The sequence below is a fragment of the Mustela lutreola genome, chromosome 2 (genome assembly GCF_030435805.1).
Source record: "Mustela lutreola isolate mMusLut2 chromosome 2, mMusLut2.pri, whole genome shotgun sequence".
Lineage (NCBI taxonomy): Eukaryota > Metazoa > Chordata > Mammalia > Carnivora > Mustelidae > Mustela > Mustela lutreola.
In genome coordinates this window covers 65852335-65865695 of record NC_081291.1, presented here as the reverse complement: position 1 = coordinate 65865695, position 13361 = coordinate 65852335, and the positions used below count along the sequence as shown (strand labels likewise).

The 13361-nt window shown below is 40.5% G+C and overlaps 1 protein-coding gene across 3 annotated transcripts in view; it reads right to left on the bottom strand.

Moving 5' to 3' along the window:
- Positions 1-13361, bottom strand: part of SCN11A (sodium voltage-gated channel alpha subunit 11) — a 93200-nt gene that overhangs the window by 17424 nt on the left and 62415 nt on the right. For all 3 annotated transcript variants that reach the window (XM_059162050.1, XM_059162048.1, XM_059162049.1), the window contains 5 exons: positions 12358-12512; positions 9094-9267; positions 3682-3783; positions 2935-3204; positions 2223-2276 (listed from right to left, as the gene is read on the bottom strand). In XM_059162050.1, the coding sequence (XP_059018033.1) occupies positions 2223-2276; positions 2935-3204; positions 3682-3783; positions 9094-9267; positions 12358-12512 (755 nt within the window). The remainder of the gene's footprint in view (positions 1-2222; positions 2277-2934; positions 3205-3681; positions 3784-9093; positions 9268-12357; positions 12513-13361) is intronic.

Sequence of the window (13361 nt, the reverse complement as noted above, 5' to 3'; positions counted from 1 at the left end):
ATGGATGGATGGATGAGTGAATGAATAGTCAAACTGTATAACAGACACAAAAATGGACTGCAACCAAGTTCCCCCAACTCAAAGTATAACCAAAAGCATCCAAAATTCTTTTCATCCAAGTTCTTCACATTATCATTGGATTTTTGCAGGTGGGGCATAGGGGACAGGACAATTTCTCTTTTCTTTCTCCAGATCACATTCAAAGATAAAGCTATGAGTGTTGACGGCTCTGTCACCTGTTGAATATTTTTATGATATTTGTTGTTCAACAACCACCATACAGACTAATGCAATGAAGGTTATATTTGAAAATATTTTTGTCTTTTGCCTTGAAGAGTACATGACCTTAGTCCCAGTTGGCTTGAGATGTCCATTTGTTTGCATTAGGGAAGGCATTAGCACAGAAACAACACAACGGAAAGAATCACTATCAGCCTCTGACATTTAAAACAAGATTACATAGCAGGCTAAAAGTCCTGCAAAGAGAGGTTCAGATAGGAAGAGGAAAGGATAAAAGATCACCCCACTTGTACCTAGGGAGTTGTCAGAAAAAAAGAAAAGAGAGAGAGAGAGAGACAGACAGAGAACATCAGAGCCATGAGATGTGTATCTTGATTCAGCCTCTTTGGGTTTGGAGAATGGACTTGGGACCCAGTAAATTGAAGGGAACATGGGGGTACAAAGAGGGTATTCTTGCTCAAATTCTGGATTTTTCTAAAAGGGAGCTGCACTGGGAAGGCCTGGGAAATACTGCACAGGCAGGATGACTTAAGAGGCTAAAGACAGAGAGAGCCTCTCAAATTTTTCAGTTTTCATGAGAGTTGTACATGAAGTCAATAGCCATAGGCCTGCCATGATAGGCTTTCGGCAAGAGATGGGAGTAGACTGCTGGCCAGGGGACTATGTAGAGGACATGGCAGCAAGTCAGTGCTTGAGGCCAGGAGGAATTGAGTGGGGAGAAAGGCCCATGGTTTCACCAATATTTGAGACCAGGAAGAATCTCTATGACTACACAGACCAGGGCAACATCATGCTAGAAGTCAGTACATACACACCAGCTATACTGTCCCACGAACAGCAACAGGAGGGGCATCCCTCCACACACCTCCATCCACCTACCATTCATTCAGGGAACATGTAAGCCACACACTTCTTCCTGAATACATCTGCATAAGATTTCCTCCCCATCTCCACCTCAAGGCACGTTGATGCCTAAGTTAAACTAAGGTGAAAGTCATATATTCAAAAGACAACAACAGAAAAAACACATAAATATTTAAAATGCTGTCTTTGTTATAAAATGTCTCTAATACTACAATTATAACATTTCTTGGCATGCATGGGTGGCTCAGTCAGTTAAGCATCTGATTCTTGATCTCAGCTCTCAGGTCTTAATCTCAGGGTCATTAGTTCAAGCCCCATGTTGGGCTGCACACTGGGCATGGAGCTTACATTAAAAAAAATAACCCACTTCTCATACTACCTCCACTGCCACTATAAGCTCACATACCTACTATGTGCCAGGCATCAACTCTGCAGACTCTCAAACAGAACAGCATCATGCGTGTGATTACAGGAAAAAAATAAACAATGCTGATTCCATTCTTGATTCAACCATTTGCTTACTCCATGGTTTTGGGCAACACTCTTCCTTTCCAATTCTCAGTTTTCCCAACTGGGACACAGAAATGGACCAGATGGTTGAGTACTCTTCCAACTTTCAGAATCCATGATTACTTCTTACTTAACTAGAATTTTGTTGTTGGCAACCACCAGAAACCCATTTAGTCTCTCAGCCTGGAGCCATTGGAAGGTATCTCTTATCAGACCCTAGTCTAGCTGTAAGGTTTTCACATGGTTCAGGACTAGCACTGTTTGAAATTTGGTTTCTGCCTGATACCCATTTAGAAAAGAAGTAAGAGAGGAAAATCAAGGCATTCTGTGATTCTGTTGTTTTTGGCTGCATCTCCTCCATAAGATGTTACTCCTTGGTTACTATGGAGAAACAGGACTGGACTTTGGAGCAAGATAAGATATAATACTCATGGAAGGATGAATAGGAACCTCTTTTATCCCTGTTTCATAGTCACTGTCCCAAGGAAAACAAAGCAAAGAACATTGGCTGATGGAAATATGATGTGGGAAGTTCTATACTGTCTATGCAGTCATGATATCCCTGATTTGAGCCTAGCACTCTAGAACACGGTAGAACAAAATCTCACCCCTCTGGAATCAACAGCTGCATACATAATATCCATCCAGCCCTTAAATGTTGCCTGTAACAAAAGCAAATAAACATGAACATAATTACAGACTTGCTATCAACAGAGAAGTGCCCTATAACAGCAAGCAAGGCCCAGGACCGAATGTCCAGGACAGAATGTCCAGATAAAAGAACTGTAGGAGGGAATTAAAAAACAGGTGTCTTGGGGTTTTTTTCTTCTTCCTTTGCACAAGATGAAAAGCTTTTCTTAAAAGGAAACTTCTGCCTTAAAAATTTCTAAAGAGGCTGCATAACAACTGCCAGAAAGACCATGGCTGAGGCTCTTCTGATACCACATGTTTGCAATGTCTGTTGAAGACCTAGCAACTGTGGTTTGACCAGGGGATTGACTTCCAAAAGAGAACTACTGCTAATGGTATGGCTTTGCATCTGAGGCTCCAGTTCTCTCTGGCTGGAACTCTGGATGGTAGTACCATATAGGACAGGGTAAGAGGGAAAGGGGCATTGTATGGAGGTTGAGGTTTCTTGGAGGTAAAGCTGGAGATGCTTAATGGGGAACAATTCCAAAGGGCACTGGTTTCCACATGGGGAACTGGGATTTGATTCTACTATCTCAATGGAGTCACTGTGTTTTTATTAAACTGAGAAATGATTTATGCTTCTTTTAAGGTTTCTGTCCTCACAGTGAAAAACACACAAACAGCACTTACCACTTGCAGCAGGGCAAGGTAAGCCATTCCCACATTGTCAAAGTTGACTGGAAGGGTGACCCAAGATAAATTTCCATTTTCACACTGAGTTTTGCTTTCAATAGTGCTGTAATTTATAACTGAGTTTATATCTGTTGTATTAACGCATCTTCCAAAATTTCCAGAAAAGAAGTTTACTCCCAGGATACAAAATATCAGCCAGAAAATGAGGCAGACAAGCAAAACATTCAGAATGGCGGGTATGGCACCTATGAGAGCATTGACTACCACCTTAAAAAAACAAAACAGAAGAAATACATAACAGATGCATGGGATTCATCAAGCTCTAGATCTCAGGGTGGGCCTGACATGTGGGGACTGGATCTCTTGGAGCTCTGTCTTTACTTTCTACTTCCAACCCACCCCAACCCTGCTTCCTATGGTAAGCCTTGCTCTTAGCTCCTTACATAATGGGTCCCTTCTGTTGTCACCAAGGATCACTTGAGAAGTGTACTTTGATGACAGTATTACCGATATAGGACACCTACCCTGGGACTGAAAAGGGAAACCAGAGCCCATCTTGGCTATCACAGAATGGATGTTATATCTTAAATTTTTCTCCATCTCTCAAATTCTAAGCAGTGGACTGGATAGGAAGGAGCCCAGGAAATGCTTGGCAGTTTAAGGGAAGCCCAGCCCAAGAAGAGCAGTTGGTTTTCCACCTTTCCCTGACAGCTGACCTTCCTCCCATCTGCCTGAAGAAGGTACCTTCATTCCTTCGAACTGGGACAATGCTCGCAGGGGCCTCAGGGCTCTTAGGGTCCGGAAAGACTTCAAGCTCGTTAAGTCACTGAGACTGGTCACAGAGACCTGGTGGGAAGAGAAGCCACAGGTAGTGCACCTGACTTGATTTCCAGGGAAGCCAGTGGGGGACTGGCAGCCCTCATTCTAAGAGTCAGACACACGGTGCCTTCAGTGGATTATCCAGAAACAGAAAGCAACAAGCCCTTGCAGGAAGTGGGATGGCAAGAGAAGATGCTATTTTTCTCCTTGTTTGTCAAACCTATAGCCCATACAAGTAAGGACAATGCATTTACTTTATTTGTTTAATGAAAGACAAATAAAAGCTGAGAAATTGTTGTGAGTTAAAGGAAACCAAAGGGACATGACAATAATACGTCACTTGAGTCCTGAATTGGATCCTGGATTGGGGGGAGGAGAGGGGAGGCCACTGTGGATGGATGGAAAGGATTAACCATAAAGGACCTTGTTGAAACAACTGATGAAATTTGAAAATGGAGATGGGTTTTGCTATTGAGTCATGTTAAATATCCTAACTTTGATAACTGTGCTGTGACTGTGTAAGACAATATCCTTTTTCTTAGGAAACACACACTGGATTGTTTAGAGGTAAAGGGGTATGGTGACTGCAACCTAATCTCAAGCAATTTAGAATGAAAATGGAGAGAAAATTACAAGCAGATGTTAATAACTAAAATGTTAATAACTAATGAAATGAACCTGGAGAAAGAGTATATGGGTTATTTCCTGCAACTTTTCTGTAAGTTTGAAATGATATAATAAAAAGTTACAACAAAATAATAAACTATTTGCTAATAGTCCCCCTCACTCAGATGCCCCTTTTTGGAGGAATTAAATTTTCTCTCCCAGGATATTTCTTCCCAATGGGTCAGGACTAAGGACTAGAAAGTTCTACAAATACACTAAACTGAAACTTAAACATAATGAGCTTACGTTGAAGACCACTATTTGCAGATTCTAGTCATTCTTACTGATTATGCAGAGCCTGCAGAGGTTCAACTTGAAAGAAGCGTTGTTCAGCCGGACAGGAAGTGAATTATCATATGACTGACTACGCTGATATCAGAGTTCACTATTATCTAAAATCATACCCTTGCCAATCTCATCATAGTGGTAAAATACTAGCAAATTGAGAGAAATTAAGTGAGTTAAAATGGCAGAATAATAAAAATTTTAAATGTATAATTAATTTTTAAAAATCACCATCAATTCAAAATGCTTTTGTTTATAAAGGTTTTCCAGGGGTGCCTGGGTGGCTCAGTTAAGCAACTGTCTTTGGCTCAAGTCATGATCTCTGGGTCCTGGGACCGAGCCTCACGTTAGGCTCTCTGCTCGGCAGGGAGCCTGCTTCTTCCTCTCCTTCTTCCTGCCTCTCTGCCTGCTTGTGCTCTCTCTCTGTCAAATAAATAAATAAATAAATAAATAAATGATTTTTTTTTTTACAAAGGTTTTCTAAAATAGGCTTTTTGTTTGTAATAGCATTATCTGTTGGGAGTTATTTCAGCAGCCCCCCACAAATATCTCCTTCTACCTAGTTCCTAGCCAGAGGGAAAATGATTGCACAGTTTAGCAGTTCTTCTGGCTTTACCAAATAACTCTTATCACAGGTGGGGAAAAAGGGTCCCTAGAGGGACACTGTATACCTTTTAGCCTGATAAAATTATCCTCAGTCTCTATTCCATCAAATTGGGAAACACTGATGAGACATGCAGACATAAAAGTACCCACATTTTTTTCCACTTTATAGTACTCTTATGGTGGGAAGTCTTCTGCTGATTTTATCTTTTTTCTATCTAACTTTCATTTATTACTCTGTACTGTTTTGACATTCACCATTTTGATATATTCTTGTGGTTTGTTCCTTTTAACTTTAAAAAATTATGGCATAGAAATATTCATATTTTATGGATCCATTCCCCCTTAGTGAGTATCTAGGTTATTTCCAATTTTTTACTATTATGAACAACAGACTGGACAGATGTGTGCACTTTCCCTGCATACATACACAAGAATTTTCCATAGATGTATAACTAGAAGTGGTATTTCTGGATAATAAATTGGGCTCATTTGTAATTTTACTTAATGTGCAAAATTTTCCCTAAAATAACTGTTACCAAAGTTGTTAGCAGTGATTAGAGATTCCATTTTGTAATGTCTTTCTTAATATTAGAAATTATCTAACTTTAAAATTTTTGTCAGTCTGGGGCACCTGGGTGGCTCAATGGGTTGGAGCCTTCAGCTCAGGTCATGATCCTAGAGTCCTGGCATCGAGCCCCGAATTGGGGGGGGGGGGGTCTCTGCTCAGTGGGGAGCCTGCTTCCTTTCCTCTCTCTCTGCTTGCCTCTCTGCCTGCTTGTGATCTCTCTTTGTCAAATAAATAAATAAAACCTTAAAAAAAATTCTTTTTGTCAGTCTGATGACAAAGCCTCTCATTTTAATATTCACTTCTATGCTAACTGGTGATAAATCTAGTTTGTATTTCTTCATATATTTATTAGTAACTTGTGTTTCCTTGCCTGTTTGCATCCTTTTTCCCATTCTTTTTTGTTAAGATTTTGTTTATTTATTTGAAAGAGAAAGAATGAGAGAGACAACATGAGATGGGGGGAGGGTCAGAGGGAGAAGCAGACTCTCTGCTGAGCAGGGAGCTGGATGAGGGACTTGATTCTGGGACTCCAGGATCATGACCTGAGCTGAAGGCCATCGCTTAATCAACTGAGCAACCCAGGCACCCCGTCTTTCTCCCATTCTTACACTAAGTTGTCTTTTTCTTATTGATCTGTAGAGAGTTTTTATAGACTATAGATAATCATTTTCTGTTATGCATGTGGCAAGTACTATCTCCACGTTCTAGCCTGTCTTTATAATTATAATTCTATTGAATAAAAAAAACCGAAGGTTTTACAATTTGAAATAGTTGAATTTAGATACATTTTTTTTGTGGCTGTATTTCTATTTTTATACTTCAAAACTATAAAGATCATTTTATATAATGTTGATTAACAAGCAACATAAAAGGATTATTCACAAGGTGCCTGGGTGGCTCAGTCCGTTGAGCATCTGACTCTTGACTCTGGCTCAAGTCCTGATCTCAGGATTCTAAGATTAAGACCCATGGCAGGCTCTGTGCTGAATATGGAGTTTGCTTAAGATTCTCTTTCTCCTTTTGTCCCTTCCTGACCCCTCCCACTCACATACTTTCTCTAAGATTTTTTTTTAATTTTTAAAAATCTGCACAATAATGTTCTGAATTAAGTAGCATGATGTATCATTTGCCCTGTTACAGACAAAGAAAGCTGAAGCTCAGAGGATTAGCAATTTGTTTCAGGTGTAACTGGGATTCACACCTTGGTCTATATGATACTAATGTTAATAATAGTAACAGTGGACCATACTTATCAAGTGCTTTCTCTGGGATTTATAAAAAATAAATAATTACAAGATTGTTTCTTTTCTTGTTCTACTCATTTTTGTTCCATTCAGTTTATTACCAAGATTATATTTGTCTCATCAAATAAAGTGTGCAAGTTTCCTCTTTTTTTATTCTTTGTAACAATTTAAATAAGGTTGGAATTAGCTGTTTATCTTAGTTCAGGAGGCTATAACAGAATATCAAATCCTGGGTTGCTTATAAATAACATAAATTAATTTCTCACAGTCTAGAGGCTGGATATTCCAAGATCAAGGTGCCAGCAGATTCAGTGTCTGGTGAAAGATCACATCCTGACTCATAGATAATTTTCTTCTCCCTGTGTCCTCACATGGCAGAAGGGGTGAGGAAGCTCTGTGGGGTCTCTTTTATAACATCACTAGCCCCAATCATGAGGGCTCTGCCCTCATAACCTAATCATCTCCCAAAGGTACCACCTCCAAATATAAACACATTGGTGGTTAGGTTTCAACATATGAATTTTAAGGAGATGCAAACATTCAGTATATAGCACTATTCCTTGAAAGTTTGGTAAAACTTGCCTGCAAAATCATCTGGACCTGGTGTCCTTTTTTGACAGTGTGGTGTTGAACTACTGTTTTGATATTTTAAATGGCTATTGTTAGATTCGTGTTTTCCATTTGTATCTGGTCTAATTTGGGTAATTTGTAGCCTATACTTTCATTTTTATTAAGGTGAAGACTTATCAAAAGGAGGAAGTATTTTGCCTAAGGTACACAGAAAGAGAGCAGACAAGATAATTTTAGGATCAGTTTCCTGAGTTTAGGTTAGTAGACCACGGTTTCTTAGAATGTAGATACTAATCATCTGTCCACTATCTTATGGGTTCTTCTCTATACTATAAGATAACCCTGGAAACTGATAGGGTTTATAGACATGTGTTATTTTTATTCTTTTTTATTATTTCTGTTGGAGCTCCCATAGCATTGATGCCTTTCTAAAATGCCCAAACCACCTACCTACTTATGTCCACCAACAACATTAACAACATTAGGGTTCTCTAGTTGCTATGTTGACCACACGGCTTATGCTTATGCATCTGTCGTGTCTACTTCTTTAAATAGCAGGGACAAAGTCTAACTAATTAGCACATGGTAGAAAGAATAGAGGTTAAAATCAAGGACTTCAGAGAGAGGCTTACTAGGTCTGAGTTTCATCTCCACTACTTCTAGCTGGCCAATTTTTGACACGTTTCTTAACCTCTCTGTTACTTAGTTTCTCCCTGTGTATAAGAGAAAAAGTAGTAGCATCTACTGCATGGAGTGGTTGTGATAACAAAGAAAGAATGCTTATGAAGCATATGGCAGAACACCTGGCATAGAGAAAGCACTGAATAAATGTGGTGTACTGTTATCAACCTTAACATCACACAGACCAAGGTATGAATTCCAGTTTCGTCTGAAACAAGTTACTGACCATCTGAGCTTCAAGTTTCCTTATCTGTAATATGGTAGGTAATGTACAACTCTGGTGGGAACATCGTTGTGCAGATTAAATGAAAGAATGTATGTGAATAATCCTCTGTTGCTTGACAATTAAGAGGGAGGCCAGCCTAGTCTGTTGGCCACTGACCTGCTTTGAGAAGTCTCAAGAGAAAATAGAAAGTTGGAAGGAGAAGGTTGGGACATTCAGAATTATTCTAGGTACACATCAGACATAAGCAGTGTTTATGGAGAGAAGTGGATGAGTGCCATCATGGAAACTATTGGGGTAGTGGGAATATGAAGTGCAGTATGAGGAATGGGACTTAGGACGAGCAGGACAGCTGACAGATAAATGACAACTACTTACAAATATGGTGAAGAAAAGTATTTGGAGAGGCACCCAAACAAGGCACACAGGAAAAGCATATTCCCCTCCCTTCCCCCAACCCCTGCCTTCGTGGAAAACAGAGATGGTAAACTTACAATCACAATGACGAAATCGAGCCAGCACCAGACACTGGTGAAATACTTCCTAAATCCAAAGGCCACCCATTTTAGACCCATCTCCAGGATAAAAATGTATGTGAAAATATGGTCAGTACAATTAAGTAGTTCTTTGATATTGGGTCTTTTCTCAAGGTCAACATCTTCAAATACCTGAAATGATAAAGCATAGCCATAGGCCAGGTTGAATATTTGCTTAGAACGACTGGCTGACCTTACTTTTTAAATTTTTCTTCCTTATCTGAATAAACTAGCATCTCTTTTGGTGACAAGGTTTTGCTCAAAAGGTATTAAGAAGGAAATTTCCCAGCGGAATAAATTCCTTGAGTCAGTAAAACTGGAAGAAGGAAAATCCTATTTCTAGACTTCTATTGCCACAATATCTCCCTAGGTTCTCATCACTGATCCCTGGAATATGAAAATATCTTCCTAACAGATCACCACATAATTTCCTGGTCTTCCTGACCCTTTCAACTCTTGCTAACAATATCATGCCAACTTTTCCAGAACCACCCAGTGGCATATTCCATCTCTATCATCCTCCTAGTTACCTTAGTGGCTCTATTTAGTGGCTCTTCATTGCTCATAACACCTTAGTTCCAAACACCTTAGTCTTCAGCTAGATTTTACCAACCCTGAGGCCAAAAATCTATAACAAACAGTCAAACTTACTTACTCCAGTGCTCCCTAAGTATGAGCCCATTTTTGGGGTACCTAGACACACAAAATTTGGGGATGCTCTGGGCTAGGGCTAAATTACTTTGAATATTAAACATTCATTGAGCGTAATCATGAAAGTGAGACATTCTAGCTTCTGGAGAGACCGCTTTTCATGTTACATCCAAACATCCACCTCACCTTAAGTGTGTACGTGATTCTAGGGGTCTATATAACTAGGGTAGAAACTGTCCTTTTGGCCTCTACAGAGTTACTGAAAATGGGAAAAAGTAGAAGAAGAAGAAAGAAGAAGAGAAGAAGAAGAAGGAGGAGGAGGAAGAGGAGGAGGAGGAAGGGGAGGGGGAGGAGGAGGAGGGGGAGGGGGAGGAGAAGAAGATGATGATGATAAGGGTCCCTGGTACTGAACCCGTCAAGACATTTGGGCAAAAACTGAAGGCAAGAACGAAATTGGTCCTATTGTTGGATATTTAGGTAATCTCATAGCCCCATGGCCCTGGAGGAAAAAAAAATGCAAAAGAATAAAACAGTCTGAATTCCAGCTCCTAAGTGAACCTTTGATTGGAGAAGGCTCTCTACCTCTTCCTGTCCCCTGCCAGCTCCTTGTCACTGTTAAAGTTTCATTTCAGTTAATATTTTCTTTGGAAACTTTCCTTCTTCCACCAAGACAATTAGGGGCCTGCTTTGCATGGCCCCATGTCATCCACTGCTTTTCTGAGTGTATCACTATGGCCCTTGTCCATAATTGTTTGGACCCCATCTGTCATCCCTACTAGACTCCACGCTCCTGGAAGTCAGGAACTTGGTCTGTGTGCCTGCTTGAAGAGAGGCAAATCTGAATGGTATTAGAATCTCATTTCCCTTCTCATTTTGGAAGCTGAGCAACAGCCTGGCTCAGCAGATCTCACTTTGTCCAATTGAAGAGTAGATCAATATCAGCCACTAAACTTGGGAGACTCCCACATTATAATGAGACTACTTCCTTGTCCAGAAAGTTCCCATTTTTACCCAGTTGCTCAGATTTTGTTTCCCTAACTCTAATGAGTCCCAAAGCACTTAGGTTCTGATTCAGCAGGTCTGGGGTGGACCCAAGACTGCATTTCTAACAAGCTTGCAAGTAATATTGAGACTGCTGATCAATATACCACATACAGTGGCAAGGGATTAGATGTTTCTTGTTTCCATTTGTCTACAACTATGTAAAGTGAAATAGGACCTGAGTCCTTCTCCTAGAACCCTCTGCATTGTGTGCTTTGTTTTCCTCTGCCTAACCTACACTTGCCTCATCAGATCACAGATGACAACTAGGAGGATGGTAGCATGTGCCCCTGACCTTCTGACAACACTATTTTTCCCCACTGACTAGCACAGGGCTTGGTAGACACCAATGATCATTTGTGGAATAAATGAAAGAACGCTATTACTTGAATAAGAGTAAACATCCAGTGAAAATGCAAGTACCCGAAGGCTACATGGAATCCTAGACCAAGGATAAGCAATAAAAATTAACTAAGAGAGTTCTCTGGCATGGTTTAGAGATTTACTTTTTTTATTTTTTATGTTTTGTGTGAGAAGTAATTTACCTGCAGTAAGTAGATAAATGGAGATGTGTGCTGATCATAGGATCTAGCAGCTCACGATATGTACTCCTCTCTGTTCACCCAGAGATCACACGAGTGTAAAGCACGAACCAGGAAGGCAACGGTAAAGAAGCAAGACATTTCCTTGTCCCTTCTAATTGTTAGTGACTTACTGTGAAATGCTCTGTGATTCTAAATCAGTAAGGGAGAATCTAAGACTCCACTTACTTACACAACAAATAGAGAGTTTAGTTCTACATTATGGCCATTTTAAGGGAAAATACAAGATAGAAGGGGAGAGAGGGAAAAAGAGAGAAACATGTAGGTGATAAGAAAGAAGAAGCTGTCGCTCAAATAAGAGAGGCAAGAAGGACCAAAAAGTGAGGAGAGAAAGTAGAAAGGAGTTTATGACTATATGCTATGGAGGCATGGATTTAGAGTTATTTCCAAAACTCACCGGGACCACTACACCTTGATCTGGAAGGATTTGCTATGTGAATAAAGCAGTATCTGTTTGTCTCCTCTCAAGGGACCATGACTGATAGAAAATACCAAGACAGAATATTAAATCAAAATCTGGTCCCTGTAGCCTTCTCCGCCTAATGTTCTACCTTTAGGAAAGCAGCATTATGGTTTTCCAGAAAAGAGAGGTAGGAACAATGCTATCTAGAGAAAGAGACATATAGGATACAGTGAAAATCTCTAGAAATTCTGCAAGAATGAGGGATAAGCATAAAGTTCAGGGAGAGACTCCAGTAGCCACTTTAAAGTGTTGATTTGAATCATGTTTCCCCATAAGTAAAGTGTCTTTGGCTTGGGACTTCCTAGTTGGGAGCAGGACTCCAGAAGTTGTGCAAAATCCTGCCCTTAAGGGAAACCAGCAGCAAAGATCCCCCTTCTGCCTGGTCTCCCCATATTCACAGCCCCATATCAGAATGTAACCTAGCCACCCAATGCCCAATGTCCTCACAAGACTGTGTTAATTTACCAGTGCCCCACTGCTCAGCAGAATCACAAAGATAATAAAGCTCTCAAACCAGCTGTGCTTCACTATTTGGTAGCAAGTTTTCCTCAGGTTCCACCAAATGATCCAGGGGGACTTTCTCTTGTCCACGGCACAGCATGGGAAGCAGTGACCCAGGCCTGCAAGGAATGAACAGTAGCATTATTCTTAGGGTCTGTAATGAGCTGAATTAATAACCCTAACTCTTCACTCTTCCCTTTATGCATGCCCCTTACTTCTTCAATTATTCCCTCTGAAGAGGTGGAGTCATTTTCCAACCCCTTGAATCTGGGCTCAGCCATGTGGCTTGATTTAGCCAATAGAACAGAGTGGGAATCACACCTACCAGTTCTGAGCTTTGGTCTTGAGAGGCCTTGCATATTTGTACTTTCTCTCTGGCACCATCTCCATAATGAAAGGAATATTTGGGCCAGCCACTGGTTTCAGAAGAAGGAGAAAGGACATGTGGTACAGAGACAATGGGCTCAGTTAAGCCCAGGCCAGACTGGCCAACTCCCAATCATTACCACTCATATGAATAAATACCTCCAAAATCAGCAGAAATAATGAGGCTAGATGAGTGGAGTATTGTATATGCATGTTTATTATTGTGTGCCATTGAGGCTTCCTGGCTGTTTTTCATGCAGCAATTTCTTTTGGCAACAGTAAACAGTGTCCTAAGGACTGAGGGGAATGAAGTAAAGATGGGCACAGACTCCGTGAACCACCCAAACCACACAATCTGATCAATTGTCAAGGTGTTTACACATAGCTAAGCATTTAACCTCAACACACACCAGCCTTCAGCTGAATTACATCATCCTCTCCCCTCATCACCATCCTCCAAGTTCCATGGAGGTTAATTTCACGGTGATTACAACATTACACTCCTTTCCTCATCATCTTCCTAAGCTACTGTGAGGTGTCCTCAGTCAGCCTCTGCCCTCCTCCATTATTCAGAACATCAATAGGTTAATCTCCCTAAAAGG